The following is an 18,059-nucleotide window of genomic DNA, read 5'->3' as shown; positions in this document are numbered from 1 at the left end:
TAAAAAAATAATAATAATTTCTTAATAATATAGAAATCTACCCTGATCATTTAGATAATGGATTAATCCATCATATACTTATTTAGTTGTTAATGTTTATATAAAAAGGTGTTCACTTAGCTGAAATATATATTAGCTAACAAATAAGTAAATTAATATACCATATTTTGGGGAAAGTACCCTCGGTGGATGATCTTGTAACCCCGGTAGTTAGGTGCTATAAAATCCACCCTATTGAAATCTTAAGTTTCTCATTTTCTTAGAACTATCCCTAGCACTGATATTAAACATACAGTAAGGTTATTCACATATATTTAAAAAAAAAAAAAAAAAAAAAATAATAATAATAATAATAATTTCTTATAATTTGGAAATCTACCCTGATCATTTAGATAATGGATTAATCCACCATATACATGTTTAATTATTAGTGTCTACATAAGGTGTTTACTTAGATAAAATATACAATAGCTAACAAAGAAAGGAAATGTTTTATTTAATGATGCACTCAACACATTTTATTTACGGTTATATGGCATCAGACATATGGTTAAGGACCACACAGATAGAGAGAGAGAGAGCAAACCCACTGTCGCCACTTCATGGGCTACTCTTTTCGATTAGCAACAAGGAATCTTTTATATGCACCATCCCACAGACAGGGTAGTACATACCACAGCCTTTGATATGCCAGTCGTGCTGGAATGAGAAATCAATAGCTAACACATACATAAATTAATATACCATATTAAGGAAAAAGTACACTCGGTGGATGATATTGTACCATCGGTAGTTAGGTATTGTAAAATTCACTCTATTGAAATCTTAAGAGTCTCAGTTTCCTAAAACTATCCCTAGCACTGACAGTAAACACAACAGTAAGGTTATTTACATACATGTATATATATATTTTTTAATAATAATTAAAAAAAAAAAAAAATATTTTCTTATAATTTGGAAATCTACCTTGATCATTTAGATAATGGATTAATCCATCATATACATATTTAATTGTTAGTGTTTATATAAGAAGGTGTTTACTTAGCTGAAATATATATTAGCTAACAAATAAGTAAATTAATATACCATATTTTGGGAAAAGTACCCTCAGTAGATGATACTGTACCTCGGTCGTTCGGTACTATAAAATCCACTCTATTGAAATCTTAAGTGTCTCATTTTCCTAGAACTATCCCTAGTACTGATAGTAAGCATAAAGTACGGTTATTCACAAATATTAAAAAATAATAATAATAAAAATAGAGAAAACATTTTTTCTTATAATTTGAAAATCTACCCTTATTAATTAGATAATGGATATACATATTTAATTATTAGTGTTTACATAAGAAGGTGTTTACTTAGCTGAAATATACAATAGCTAACAAATACAAAAATTAATATACAAGTACCATATTAAGGAAAAAGTACCCTCAGTGGATGATCTTGTACCGTCGGTGGTTAAGGTACTCTAAAATCCAGCCTATTAAATTCTTAAGTGCCATTTTCCTACAACTATTCTTAGCATGGATAGGAAACATACAGTAAGGTTATTCACATACCCGGTATATTTTTACAAAAATAAAGGGAGGAAGGAAATGTTTTATTTAATGTCGCACTCAGCACATTTTATTTACAGTTATATGGCATCAGACATATGGTTAAGGACCACACAGATATATAGAGAGACGAAACCTGCTGTCGCCACTTCATGGGCTACTCTTTTCGATTAGCAGCAAGCGATCTTTTATATGTACCATCCCACAGACATGGTAGTACATATCATGGCCTTTGATATGCCAGTCGTGGTGCACTGGATGGAATGATAAATCAATAGCTAACAAATACATAAATTAATATACCATATTAAGGAAAAAGTACCCTCAGTGGATGATCTTGTACTGTCAGTGGTTAAGGTACTCTAAAATCCAGCCTATTAAATTCTTAAGTGTCTGATTTTCCTACAACTATTCCTAGCATGGATAGGAAACATACAGTAAGGTTATTCACATACCCAGTATATTGTTACAAAAATAAAGGAAGGAAGGAAGGAAATGTTTTATTTAACGATGCATTCAACACATTCTTATTTCTGGCTATATGGCGTCAGAAATATGGTTAAGGACCACATAGATATAGAGAAAGGAAACCTGATGGACTACTCTTTTTAATTAGCAGGAAGGGATCTTTTATATGCACCATCCCACAGACAGGATAGTACATACCACAGCCTTTGTTACACCAATTGTGGAGCACTGGCTGGAACGAGAAATAGCCCAATGGGTCCACCGACGGGGATTGACCCCAGACCGACCTCACATCAAGTGAATGCTTAATCCACTGGGCTATGTTCCGCCCCACTTTTACAAAAACAGAAAATGAAAATTACAAATAACAAATTGTAAATATACCCTGATCATTTAGATAATGGATTAATCCATCATATTCATATTTAATTTTCAGTGTCTGCATAAGAAGGCATTTATTTAGCTGCAATTAACATTACATATAAAATGGAAAATCTACCCTGATAAAATTGAAATCTGAAGTTTATCATTTTTGCAAAAACTACCCCCAGTATATATAGTATGTGCAGCTTTGGTGCAATCTAAAGCCCTGACATTAGCCAAATATCATGTACCACACCTTACCTGTTGGTGGTAGATAATGAATTAACCCACGATTATAGGGCCTATATTAATTTTTACATATACTGTATATATATATTCATGTTTACATATCTGATACAGGCGTTACCCCCCCCCCCCCAAAAAAAAAAGAAAACACAAAAAAAACTAAACTAAAAACTATGCGATATATTATATTATTCACGTATTATTAATATTGTGTCACGTTTACAAACGATGAACTATGCAGCGTTGTTTGTAGTCTGATACATCTGTCATAAACTGAGTTGCCGAGTTGACGGCAGGTGTATCGGACTACGTAGGTACGTCAAAACATACAGATCTGAGATTAGAAGAAAAAAAACACATTGAAAAACGCTCAGTTATAAAACTGATTTGTATTACTTAATATTTTATTAAATGCTCGTTACAATAACACAGATCTATATTTGGCATAATTTACTAGGGAATTAGGCCTACTCGTTCATATTTATGTTTATTTCCCGGAAAAAAACAGCAGACTCCTTTGTGACATAGGGCGTGGCTTACGAAAAAGGGCGTAGCTTAAAATCGCATTTCGCGAGATGTTACATCCTGCTGGCTACGATTAAGTATTTCCGTATGTCATACCACACCGTTACAGATTAAAATTAAAACGAGAGTTCACCAGTACGCATCCATTAAAGTTAACCTTTATAAACCTACCTTTTTTAATACCCCATCCCCCCACCCCCAAAACCAAATTGCATTGTTAAAGGGACATTCCTGAGTTTGCTACGATCAGAAACACGTTTAATATACACCCACTAATGTATTATGCAGAAAAATATATTTGATATGTAATTACAATCGTTAAAAAGTCTGTTAGTCGATACCATCTTTAAAATTGCAGCAAACTCAGGAATGTCCCTTTAAGATGTTTTAGCGAAAACGCCGAGGCAGCCCTGGGATCACTATTAACTGCTCGCTGCTCGAATCAAAAATGTAGCCTATTTGATTGGGGAGACAAACATTGTTTCTTGTGTTTAAAAATTCCGAAACTTTCAGCACTGGGAAAAGCAAATTCGAAACCAAAACATTTTCTTTAAATAACATATATTAATTTTTAACCGTTTTATTATGTCTCGTTCCATTCGGTTACAGCTACACAAACTGCTACAAACAAACCAGTATACTGGCTAAAAACCTGTTATCTATTGTAATACCCGTCTAGATTGAAGCGGCCTGTGTTAAAATAGATGGAACAAAGAAGGCTACCGGAGTCTCTTGTTCTTAAATAGCCTAGTCGGCTCTCTTCTTTGTGTGATCACACATGAGGCTTCGATCGGAAAATCAGTGTTCGCATTCAAGTAGAACTAAATCTGTACACACACGGGTTCGGATGTCGTTACAATTCACAAATTAATCACTACTCGTTGGGTTACCGGGCGAACGTCGTTCATGGCAACCCGTTGTTTGATTTCGAGACGGCTTATAGGTAGCTGGACGGGATCCGGTGTTGGCCGTTAAAAGAGTACTACAGATTTCTTTTTATTCCAGGATTTAACATTTTAAAAGAACAAAACTTCATCCAAATAACTTTATAAAACGTGGTAAGAGAAGAAACATGTCGCAGGTCGGAGTGTCTCGGCCTGGCAGCCAGTTTAATGGGAAAATTGGTCTTCTGCCTGAAATCCAGCACCCCCTCTCCAGAATGAGCAACCCAGGCAACATGGATGTGAGAGGGGTGTCTCGCGCGGGGGAGAGGCCCAGCTCCCAACCTTCGGGCCGCCCTCTTGCCAGTGAAACGGCCTACCCTGTAAGGAAAAGTTTAAGTGCTATCGGGAGAGAAAGCCGCCAGTCCAGCCGAGGTGAGGGTGTGGCGAGACAGTCTGTGAACATACCTATAGGCAGTATTCCTGAAGGGGTAGAAGTTGCATACGGCGACCCAGAGAAAACACGCATTCCCATATTTGGTAAGTGTTAATACCATGTTGTAAAACAAAACTTACTACAAGAGCTCATTGCTGCTTGCATCTTTTCTTATTATTGTTTTTTTACTATTCAATATTTTACAGAGAAAAAGGCACGTAATTACGTTTTTGGTTTAAAATAAAATCAAACTTTATAAAAAATACATAATACTGCATCCTTGGTTCGCAATAATTAATTACATGAATATACTTTACAATTGTGTGCATTTTCTTATGGTGTGGTTTACTATTTAACGAATTTGAAAGTAAATGCTAAAATGTTAAATGTAAATTATTATTTTATATATGTTACTGAAAATGTAACCAATTGTAACCAACTGATTTATCTACGTCATTTAAAATAGATGTGCATGCTGCTATTTTAATATACTAGTATCTAGGTATTGTTACCGACACATGGGCTACCGCTTTTTGATCATCAATATGAGACGTTTTATATGCATCTTACCACAGACAGGAATAAACACGTAGGGCCTACTTATGTGTAGATAGTGATCACTAGTTGGGAAACAGCATGTGAGTGCACTGAAGGGGATGCAGTCGATTCGTCCACTGGACAATTCGTCCACGGACGATTCGTCCACTGAAAATTCGTCCACTGAGGAACTCGAGACGATTCGTCCACTAAAAAAAATCAGTACCGGACGATTCGTCCACTGGGTTTTTATTTCGTCCATTATTACCTCATATTTTTTTTGCTGTGTCATAAATTTACAAAGGTGAAAATAAATTATATTGCATTAGATTACGCTTGGTTGATGTTTTTGTAACAATGCTCTGCAGACATAATTCTTTGGCGTTTCTATTTATTCGGTTATTGTTTCTATAATGTACGCCTTTCACGCTACATGTCGTAGGATGTTTTTAGTACAATGTGCCCAGTAAAGATAATCTTTAGTCCTTCCCTTTCAACGTGGTAAGTGTACAGGTGTCCTCTATTGTGATATTGTGAAGTAATTAGCAATGCAGGCTCATTACTGCTTAAGCTTGTTTCACCAAGTTGGATCCAGTAGCGTCTAAAACAACACGCCTTATTTCAAAGCCGCACCGCTAACTACCTGTATGGACGGAATGAATGAATGAATGTTTAACGACACCCCAGCACAAAAAATACATCGGCTATTGGGTGTCAAACTATGGTTTGTTGAATTGTTTTTTAATGTACATTTAATTAAATTGGAATTGAAGACAACACGTTTTTATTTTATTTCGAGGTTATTAGGCATAACGTGACGAGGGAGGGTACAGTGGATAGAATTTACGCCATTGAAGGAGAACATGACGGGGGGGGGGGGGGGGGGGTAATAAAGTCTTCCGACGCGGAGGCTTGCATTACCTATTTACCACATTGTGTACGAGCGAGTGGACGAATCATCCGCATAATAATGAATACAAACAGTTAATAAAAACTGGATAGTAATGTTGAATTCTAACTCTATTTTACTTTTTTGGTTATAGTATACACAAAATAATGTTAAGAAACGATTACAATGTCAAAGAAATAACTATTAATATATTTGAAAAAAATGCAGTCATCGAGTGGACGAATTGTCCGAGGTGAGTGGACGAATCGACCGTGGACGAATCGTCCGGTGGACGAATCGTCTGTGGACGAATTGTCCAGTGGACGAATCGACTGGAAAGCCACTGAAGTGGATCGACCCTACGTCAGTCATGCCTGGCCGATGTCCTCCCAAAAGTCAGACGTCTAATAACGCAGACGCCTTAAAACAACACAAGACATGACTGAGCATGTTACCTGCCTTTTACCTTGAATAATACATGTGGTAAATAATGGAACAGTCGGATACAACTAAATACAGAATACTCAATACAGAAATCAGAATATAATGTGAAATGAAATTTATTACGTTACATACCGGTATATATCATTTTAATATTTTAATGGACTAAACGTGTGAGTTAACAAACATTTGGATCATCCATGTCCGAGATCTTGGGGTTTCCTCCGAATAATTAAGACATAATAATCATTGATATAAAAACAATGTCTATGTCAAGTGAAATGAATTGAATGGGGATGTTGCAGTGTTATCTGTAAAGAGCACAGTATCTATACATTTATTAAAGGGACATTTCTGAGTTTGCTGCAATTTTTAAGATGTTATCGACTAACGGAGAATATTTAACGATTGTAATTACATATGAAATATATTTTTCTGCATAAAATATTAGGGGCTGTACATTAAACGTGTTTCTGATCGTTCTAATATTTGTATTAGGTTAAATTTCATTTTATTTCCTAAACATTTTTTCGTACGTACGAAATTATTTGAAGACAAAATCCAATTTGGGCTTCTTGTAAAGATTAAGATGACCAGAAATACATTGAATATACAGACACTGATATTCTAAATAAGAAAATATATTTAATATGTAAGTTTAATCGTAGAAATATTTTATTAGTCGGAAACATCTTACAATGCAACAAACTCAGGAATGTCCCTTTAAAGGGAGGATCAACTCAAATATGAGCCTGGTGTTTTGGAAAGATGCATACCCGGACGACCTACACATACTGATACTTTAAGAAATGAAAAACGCGTAATTTTAGAGTTAATAAAAATCCGTGATTATTCCTGCTAACTGGGGGCAGCCATTTTGTTTCGTTTTTGGGACGTCCGGTGGTATAGCTTGGGGCGAAGTGACGTCAGCTCCGTTCAACGCCTCTATGCACAGTGTAAACAAACGCTCTAATTTACGACAAGGCGCTTCGCTTTCATCAACCTGACTTGTAAAACAACATAAATGACTTGATAGTATAATAAACTATTTAACTAAATATAATTAAATTTGCAGCAATAGAATGAAATGGAGTTGTAGTATTTTACTCTTTTAAAAAATCCAAAGAAAAAAATGCATATTATTAGGCCTATTGGTAGGGTACGTTCGAGCAGAAACGACCGCTCACGATACCCAAATGATAATTTTCTTTTCTTTGGGACTATGTAATTGGTCAGTTTTGTGACTTTAGACTTACAGTAATAAAGCAGGACGGCTTATAACGTTTATTACGATTTGAGGGGTGTCCGCGCGGTTATCACACAATACCCTGTGATCTTAATAAAAGAGGCACGTCTTTTTAGTGTGTCTAGACACGGTGTCTGGGTATGGGCGTATGGGGACTCTTTAATTTAGGGGGGCTGGAGGGGTTGATTTGCCCGAAATTTTACCCAGATAAAATTTGCCCGAATTTTCCCCACTGTTTTGCCCCGATTATTATTTCAGTACGTGGGTTAATTTATGTACAAAACATAAGACAGTTATTTCAACACTTTGAAAATGGTGGTTTAATTTTGTATTGAAAAATAATATATACTTGGTGCTGGCTTACTGGGATGGATATTATTACAGAACATTGCGATGCATCCGCAAAAATCAAGTATGTTTTGTTTCTTCATTTCGAAGACTAATTCCTGACGTGACACGTTAGGTATTACGTAACCACCAGCTCGCCAGAGGGCGTATTCACTGAGATGGTACAAAATGGCCACACCCGTTATATATAATAGCCGTCACATTTAAGCGTTTTATTAATTAACTTGTCCCCTCCTGGCAGATTACAATTAAGTTTCGTAGTTGCTTGTGCAGAATTGGTAGACATATTTTTTATTACTGTAAATAGGTACTGTGCAATAAAAACAATAAGTCAATCAGCTAATTGATTAACACCATTGGCCCACTGCTGGAGGTAGGTTACTGGGAAGACTGGAGCAGTACCACTGAAGCAGGCATTACATTATATAACCCAATAAACAGTTTTATATATCAAATGGAATGTCTGTCTTGTGGGTGGGAACCGTATGGGCAGAAGATAAAATCTGCACAACATTCGCATGTGATGGAATCGGCCTCGGTTGGTGTCGTGGTTAAGCCATCGGACATATGGCTGGTAGGTGCAGGGTTCGCAGCCCGGTATCGGCTCCCACCCAGAGCGAATTTTAACGACTCAATGGGAAGGCGTAAGACCACTACACCATCTTCTCTCTCACTAATCACTAACAACTAACCCACTGTCCTGGACAGACAGCCCAGATAGCTGAGGTGTATGCCCAGGAAAGCGTTTTTGAACCTTAATTAGATATAAGCACAAAAAGAAGTTAAAGAAACAAAGATGTGATGTATAAGACATTTCAAATTATTAATACAGCAATTTGCTTCCACGGGATATTTTATAGCGACTTTGTGCTTAAAAGCCGGTTTTTACCCGATATCTGTCACGTATATAGTAACAAGCTAAAAAACCCTGAAATATAATTAACATTTTAATGTATGGTATTAAACAAATATAGTCTTTGTTTTGAAAGTTGTTCAATTCCAAGTCTCTCTTATAGACAATGTACTTGTTCATAAATGCATTATTTTGCCCTAGTAGGATCCACTCGTCCCATTTTGTCACTTCAAATACGTTTGTACCTCTAAAATAGATGGACACATATCCTTAAGAGCCAGTCTGAACCAAGCGATATGGAACTGATTTTCAGATATCGGGCATTTTAACTGAGAAAATAAGTCCTACCGTAGAACACTAAAATCATGTTCTAAAGGCATAACGTTTGTTCAGTAACCGGCCTCGGTAGTATAATGGTTAAGCCATCGGAATTAAGGCTGGTAGGTACTGGGATCGTATCCCGGTACCGGCGCTCACCTAGAGTGAGTTTAACGACTCTATGGGTAGGTGTACGGCTACTGCACCGACTTCTTTCACACTAACTAACCCTCTGCCCCGGACAGACAGCCCAGATATCTGGGGTGTGTGTCCAGGACAGCGTGCTTGAATCTTAATTGAATACAAGCACAAAAATGAAATGAACATGTTCAGTAACTAGTGTCCAGTTACTTAAATATTATTGGAATTATAATCGCACACGTAAAAACAATCCTTCAAAGCGTGCGCTAAGAGTCCTGGACAGTTTTGTTCTCTGAAAGACAGGTTCTTTTCTAATTGCTATTGTTTCTTGTGCATTATTCAGCAATGGTAGGCCTAGGTTGGTGGATATGCTTTTAATTACTCTATATCAGTGTTCATTGGGGACTAGGAACTCTTTTCACTTGCCCATATCTAAAAATAGGTTCAAACAAGCCCATCTCGGATATAGTCGGATAGGGGGCAGTTCCAGGACGGGAGGGTATAATTATCAGTGTTAATGTGTTTGTCTTGGTTCAGGTCCTTTTAAGGGTCCCTATGGGCAACCTAGGGAGACATTTCAGCACCAATAGGTCCAACTAACGAGCAGCTCTCGACCTACTAAACTCCAAACCTATACGTAGCTCCCTACCTCCATTTAGACCGACCGTTCAAAATTGCGCCTAATTTCCTTCATCAAAAATGCGCACCCTTTTTCTTTTGGCGTAATCCTACGGGACATTCCAAATTCCACAACACCATACCACCCTCCGCCTGTTACCGGCTACGGCCGGACTGCTGGTGCTCCCTTGCACCTGCTAGTGCAGGCGGTACCCCCTCCTACCCACCCCACACCTTTCCTGTCCTGGACGGAGAAGCCGCCCGAGGCCGGCACTTGTGCTCAGGACAGGTGTGCGCTACAACAGCTTGCTCTGAATGTGCACGTTGAACACTTTGGTCTTGATCTTGGTATTGGTTCAGTGTGGCACTTATGAAGTCTGAAGACTCCTGTGCATTTGACTAAAATTACAGACAGAATCCTAATAATGTGACACACGCTTCCGTGAGCAGAGTGTTTGAGTTAAATCTTCTCGGATGGTCGCGTGCAGTTGCATAGAACCCACTGTTATTGTTGGCAGGTTTATCGGCGGTCTGGGAGATCGATTGGCGAGTTTATGATCTCTTAACTGATAGCCACGATCCAATAAGATAGAATAAAATAACTGAAGATTATTGAGGTTTTTAATAAATAAGCTAAGGTCTTTCACAACCCATAAATCTAATTGTATTGTCGCTGGTTTGGTTAGGATACGTTTTACAGCACACAGGTGTGTGCATGTGTGAATAACAAACAAATTTTGGCGTATCTATTGGATTGGTCTGTCATACTACATGATGAAGTTTCATTTTTATGTTGTCGATAGCAGGATTATTTGGGGAGTGATTTCGTGTATTAGAGACAATATGATCATTTTCGATTTCGCCGATAACAACTATTTTACATAGTAACCACTAATACACACACTGCAGGAAGAAATCCGACAGCACCCCCTTTCTTTCTTTCACTTATTTTCGTACTTATATCCAATTAAGGTTCACGCACGCTGTTGTGGACACACATCTCAGCTATCTAGACTGTCAGTCCAGGACAATGGGTTTAGCTGTTAGTGGTTAGTGAGAAAACGAGGGTATAGTGGTCTTACACCGACCCATTGAGTCGTTAAAACTTGCTCTGGGTGGGTGGGAGCCGGTACCGGACTTCGAACCCTATACCTACCAGCCTTATGTCCGATGGCTTAACCACGACACCACCGAGGCCGGTACTTCCTTTCAATACTGTTCCGGTTAAATACATAGGTGCTGACGGGTTTCTTCATGTATAGAAGTCACAGACGTTAAATTTAGTGTTACTGGGAAGGGTGTCATTTTAAAGTGCATGGTCCTCTTAAAAGAGTGAAAGGAAATGCTTTAAGTACCTTTTAAGTTTAAATTTCATTTGATTATAGTTAAAAAGCATACTATTTTAAGCAACAAAGAAAGTTTTAGACAGAAATACACAAAAAATACTGTAAGAGGACCCAGGACCTTTAAAGAAATCTCTACTCTAACACGTAAGGACTCAGCTTAGCCAAAGAATTACGAAAAAGCAGATATTCTGTTTGTTTTAAATATCATAATGCAATCGGTAAAGATAAACTTCGCCTGAACATATATATGATAGCACTCGCGAGCTGGTAGTTTTATTTATACTGGTGACTAAGCAATTTGTGTACTGTGTGTAACATTCATGACAACAGACACCAAATGTGCTATGCACCACTCAATACAACTTCAATATTGACTAAATCCGATACAGCTTGCTCAAGTAATATTGACTGATAAACAGTGCATGTTTTGTAATACCGAGTCAATAAACTACTTTCTACTTTGCCATTCGCTGTTCATGGTTGTTTCTTCGCTCCCCTTCTTCATTCAAATTGCCTTTTTATCCCAGTGTATAAAGGCCACAGTGCTAACGTGTATTAGCTACTAGTTGAATATAAAAAAGTTATTTAATCTGTTTGAGTATGAAAGAGTATATAATGCGTATGCAATTCCTGAAAATGTATTCTGGTCATATAAATATATCGTTAGAGCTATTATGCTAGAAATGTGTAACATGTCATAGACGTCAAGCATCTTCTGTGACGCCGTGCATATTACATTATATAACCTAAGGGTGCAGTCTTATCATTTAATCTGCATTTCATATATTAATAATTTCATATACTGAATTATTAATATTAAAAAAAAAATCGAATTATTGGCATGAAGAAGTATATTTGGATACCAATTCATAATTTAACAAAACCAAAAATCTAATAAAAATGCGTTTGTCCAAAACCGACACATGGTATGTTGTTTATGTATACCAAAGTTGATTATCCATATAGAAGTCTTTTTTCGGATATATATATATTTTTAAATTATGCATGATTTTAGCACTCACGAAGCATTGGAATGGACTTGACAGAGAAAAAAACCCAATAAAATAAATGTGTGTAATGTTAAATGTAAAAGAGTGTTTTTTGGCGTCTCAAACAATGGCTGCTAGTAACATAAAATGGCATTTTAAGGATTCTTCAGTTGTCTCTATATATTGTTTAACTACTGTAAACTACCAGCCTGCTATATATCCGAATTGCATAATCTTCTTAGTACTCGTACACAATTTCATGTTTCTATGTACATTATTTCCTAAGATAATGGAACTTGAAATATAGCACGAAATATTGGTGGCCATATAATATTTGAGCTAAATTTAAATACCACCATTTTTCAACAAGTACCTGGAATACAAAGCCGAGCTCAAATATCAGATTTATTCAAGTGGATAACTGAGGAATGCATGTATTTGGTACAAATTCCAAGTGAATCTAAGATTGAAGTGACTCTAAATATTTGCTGATGTGAGCTGGATTTACCCAATGGACATGCTAGATGCTATAACAGAATACATCTACTCTCAATAGTTTCAGTTTTACAAGATACCTTTTATATGGATATTCCGCATTATTTTTTCCATTGGAGCGGTACTCTCTTTTCCGTGGGGATGGGTCGTTCGATAAATAAAACGTTTCTTTCTTTAATCAGGTGTTTTCCCGCTGTTACCTCAAAATAACGCTATTAGATGTTATACATATGTTATTACCATAATAGTTGGACTAAATTTGCTGGGAATATGTTTTGTCATTCACGTTATCTCTTTGTAATGCATATAACCAGGGTTTGGGGTTGTTGGTACGTCTCACCTTCATGTATACTACGTGTGCACAGATTTGACAATCCACATGAATTGAAGCTTGCCTTAAATTTGATTGATACTAGCCATTTAACACTTTTCAATATCCGATGTGTTTTTCAAGTTTTTCCAAAGGCTACCATTGAGCGTTTCATTCAGTATGAAGTATCCATTTGCATACTTCAATTTAATCCGGCGTGTGTTTTTGTTGTTGTTCAGAACAAGTTTTCCGACCCGTGAAACGCCTGACTGATTGCAACGTTTGTTGGGTGATACCGAAGGCCGCGGTATGTGCTATCCTGTCTATGAACAGAATAGAAGATAACTTTATTTATACTCGGATCACCATACGGCGATACATATAGGTGATTTACAAAATTTTGTGCTCTGCTCGTCGGATTTTTTTCATTTATGCCGCCGAATGTATAACGAATAGCCAGAACCCTTCCAGTATTCTTTCAGAACATTTTCCGAACTGCTCGTACACTTCCAGAATGCACAGTATGTTCCGTATGCTTTCCGAACACCCCGAGCAAAATAATATAATATCATAATATCTTCTATTGTGTAGTATATACATATACAGTAATTCGAAATATCTACGTTTCAGACATATCTTTAAATATAGAGGTAATATTATCTATAAAAATACTCTCTTTTTTAGATACAGAAATATACCGCACAGTAGAACCTAACTTTTTATTTTATTTTAGTGTAATACATATACAACAATTCGATATATCTACGTTTCAAAAATATCTTTAAATACAGAGTTAATATCTATAAAAATACATAGTTTGTTTTAATAACAGACAATTTCGGAGAAGTAAAGACTTGTTTCCAGTTGATGGTGTTTGACCTAGTAGCCTATTGAAGTGTTTGCCTATGTATAAAATTTCCTTTCATTGTTAAAATATGGACACTAAAAAGATAATGAAATTCATCACCTAGATTGGTTTTACATAGAGGACATAGTCTGTCTTTTCGTTCAACATTTTGTCATCTCCTAGTTTCGATAGGTAAAAAATAATTACTTGTTCGGAAGCGACTTTAAATAATTATTATTTTATGAGGTGAATGAAGATGCTGCTTTTCAAATGAGAATGTTGAATACTCTATAAGAAATGCATTGTGTAAACTATTCAGACTTGCAAATATTGGTCTTTTTGCCTTTGAGATACTATATTTATAAACACTTTTTGTTATTAGTTATGACTTAGCCAATAATTTCCCAATCCAGGTTTGTTTAGTTTTCGTTAATGCAAGTTAACCATATGAATTTACCCGTGTGTTCGGTTGCATTTGTTAGCATGTATTTGTAATAGCTAACATTTTGCTTGATTTACCTGTTATCAATGAAGCCTAGAAAAAGCATTCTAGTTTTAATTGAAATTTCTAAAATTCGCCATTAATCATGGGCAATGGAGGACTTTTTTTTAACTGTCAAGATATATCTAATGTGTCGCTTATATTTGCTCAATAACTTGGTTGTTGCCAAATCCCCAGATTTCTGATCCATACAGAAGTATAGGAACAATTGCGCTTTCAAATAGTTTAAGTTTCTAATTCTAATATTTCCAAGAGTTAATCCATTCTTAGCTTGAGCTACTAGTGCGTTTTTGGACTGATAGAACGACCCGTTTTTTGGAAAATAAAATGCCAAGGTATTTATAGCTGTATACTATATCTATTTTTAAATTGTTTAAATAAAATATTTTATTTGGCGGTGCCCTTGTTCCGAATAACATTTTGGTTTTGGGTAATTCAACGAAAACATCAACCTCAGGGTGAAAATCTAAAACATACTTTCTGATTATGGTTTATTGTTGTTTTGGAAGCCCAAAGGCCCCAGATAACTAAACCGAAACCGTGCTGAATAATTCATATATGTAACCTGTTACCCACTATTTCAGCTACTTAAAATAATCTTAAGTGGACGGGGAAAATGCTACATTGCAAAAACTGTAGCTCTATCAACATACATAAAAAAAACCTATTAGCAATTAAACCAAATTAGTGGTGTTTTTCAAAACTATATCAACAGCTTTTCATTATATTTTCATATTTCAGGCATACCGTGTCTTTTTTCAGGTGAGCTGGTTCAAATGTCACGTGTGTTACATTTACAGTACAAAAGGTTTGTTTTCATGCACAAAGCTGAGAGAACATTTGGTGCCACGTTGGACTCTCTGTTGACATCTGGTGAAGGCTTCTTGCACAAGAGATGAATTAAAAATTATTAACCTTTTCCCCACAAACCATAGTAACACACGTAGCTTAATGGGTAACACACACGACATCCAGAACAAAATGTATTTGTCTTGTTCAGATTTTCATTATTGTAGCTAGATATTAGGACTGTTTAGAATAGATGATGTTTTATTTCTTTCTTTCAAAAAAATGATATCACATGAATGGAAGTTAGAAGAAACAATGATGTCAAAAATGAACGATAATCCTGTTAATTATGACACTTTATGAAACCCTGTATTTTCTGGATCTAGCAATGGCAGGTAATCTGGAAACTAACTGGTTGGGCGGGACTAATCGATGCTGAGTGAATTTGTATGGACCTACATGTATATTTGAAAAATCGAAGTATTGTATATGTATGTTGTCTTCGTTGCTTGAGAAGGGGCGGGATCTAGCTAAGTCGGAATAGTAATCGCCTGAGGTTCTTTAGTCGTAGGATCAAACACCTTCAGTGGACCTATCCTCTGATTGGATGTTTCCTCCCATCCCATCCAGTGCTCCACAACAGGTATATCAAAAGTCATGGTATGTGTTTTGCTGCCTATGGGAAAGTGAATATAAAAGATCCTTTTCTACTAATGAAAAAACATAGCAGGTTTCCACTAAGACTACCAATGATTATTACATCAGTGTGCTCTAGTAGTGTCACTAAACAAAACAAACTTTAACTATCGTTGCTTGAAAAATTCTCTTAATGGTTGATGTCATGTTTAGAGGTGGTTAGTCAGGATATCTGCAAAACATTGTTGTGCTGTTAAAAGAGAGATTTAGATTTTGTGTCGTCTTCCCTATAACAATTAATATTTCCATTCCAGATATTCCAGCGAAAAAGGATTCATCCTTAAACAGTTATCCACTAACTGGTATTGTTCGTGTTAAAATATTGACTTTCAACTGTTTCACTATTTCTTAAAAAGAACCTGTTTGATGCATTTAAAACTTTAAATATTATAATGAAACCAGGCAATTGTTTGTGTAAAACATGAAAACATGTTTGATTAGCGACGCCGATCTGTTGAAAATAGAGTAGCAACTACTATTAAATTCTGTAAACATTTTAAAATTGTGTAGCAATCTCTGAAATTTCCTGGAAATATTGTTTAAAGAAAAAAAAAAGAATAGTTGTTTGAGATTATTTTTATCAGTGGTTCTGTTGACATTTTCGGACAGTGTCACGTGTGCTACTGCATGTCAAGTGTGCTACTGTATGTCACGTGTGTTACCACCAACTCGGACTCAGATTCCAAGGAAACTGTGGATAATTATCTTTTATTTTAGGCTGGTACAGGTAGACCATCCTTCCTTATATGAACACATTTTGACATCAACTTATTATCTGTGCACACTTCACAGAGGGTTTTTTTTAAATCCAATTCATGATACTTCAAAACTTTGTCCGATTCCACGTCACGTGTGTTACCGACCGTTTTGGGACTTTCCTGTCAGTATACGTTATCATAAAGCACACAAGCACCTTGAGGTATCACAGTTATTCAGTAGAGGCTGATAGACATGTCTGAACGTCACGTGTGTTACCGCGGAATTGCCCTTTTATCGATGTTAACTTTTAATTTTCAATTATTAATCTGGTACATATAAAAGATCCCTAGCTACTAATGGGAAAATGTAGCGGGTTTCCTCTCTAAGACTATCATAACCTAATGTTTGACATCCAATAGGCGATGGTTAATACACCAACCGCCAAACTATATTGTGGAAGTCTTCAGAACGTGCAATAGATGTCTCACTTCTAATCCATTCAGAATCCCCTTTTTACATGGCCAATATACATCTCTATTAAATGGAAAACAAATATGTGCAGACCTGGGCTCCGTTCCACGAAACGATCTTTTTGCTAAGATTACCTTAAGTGTATAACTACCTTATGTCGATTGTGCTTGATCCAGTCAAAATAACATTTCAAGGGGGCGGCAACTGTCACCTAAAATTTTAAAAATAAATATAAGACACACACGCACACAACTAATTAAAAGAAAATCTCTGTAAGCCTATTTGTAAATATTATTTGCCTTTATTCTACAACAAATACATTCAGCGCAAAATGTCTATGTAATAATAAAATGATTTGATGAAATTAGGTAGATTAATTAAAGGGCTGGAGTCATTAACAGAGTGTAGTCCTCTTTTCCTCTTTTCTCAATCTAGGTATGAGATTTAGATGAACCTCTGTTTCAAAAACACGTCCCGTATATTTGCAGAGAATAGTTGAAAATGTAATAAGAGCGATAATGAATGTTTAAGCAAAGTTCCGTTTGCATGGCTATATTGAAGTCTATTTCAATGTTTTTATCAGAAGAGAAAGATGGGAGGTGAGAATGTTTTAATATATTTATAAGGCCATAACCGTGATGTTTTAAGAGGGGGGGGGGGGGGGACTTTTTTGTACCACAATTTTAAAAACGACAAAAAAAACCCACTAAATATATATAGGCCTAATATGTTTGTATATTTGGGTGGAGGGGTTGGATTTGAGAATACAGGATGAAAACATAGTTTTAAATGCAATCATTATGGTAATAGTATCCGCTGTGAAAATGTAGTACATATGTAGTACATATATTTTGTTGATAACAGGACTAATACCACTGACAGTGTCTTCATGAAAGTCGTTTCTTCTTCTTAACTTATTTTTGTGCTTATATCCAGTTACGGTTCAAGCACGCTGTCCCGAGCTCAGTTATCTAGGCTGGCTGTCCAGGACAGTGGGTTAGTTGTTAGTGCTTATTGAGAGAGAAGAGGGTGTAGTGGTCTCTGGG

At 36.1% G+C, this 18,059-nt stretch overlaps 1 protein-coding gene across 1 annotated transcript in view; it reads left to right on the top strand.

Annotated features, from left to right (window-relative positions):
• The first annotated feature begins 4,006 nt into the window (after nucleotides 1-4,006).
• The window catches only part of LOC121379997 (EF-hand calcium-binding domain-containing protein 6-like), a 53,154-nt gene continuing 39,101 nt past the window's right edge, over nucleotides 4,007-18,059 (top strand). The window contains exon 1 of the mRNA XM_041508705.1: nucleotides 4,007-4,582. Within this exon, the coding sequence (XP_041364639.1) occupies nucleotides 4,234-4,582 (349 nt within the window). The 5' untranslated portion in view covers nucleotides 4,007-4,233. The remainder of the gene's footprint in view (nucleotides 4,583-18,059) is intronic.

The sequence above is a fragment of the Gigantopelta aegis genome, chromosome 8 (assembly GCF_016097555.1).
Source record: "Gigantopelta aegis isolate Gae_Host chromosome 8, Gae_host_genome, whole genome shotgun sequence".
NCBI classification, from domain to species: Eukaryota; Metazoa; Mollusca; class Gastropoda; order Neomphalida; family Peltospiridae; genus Gigantopelta; species Gigantopelta aegis.
The sequence above is the reverse complement of the archived record's forward strand: the minus strand, read 5'-3'. Positions and strand labels throughout refer to the sequence as shown.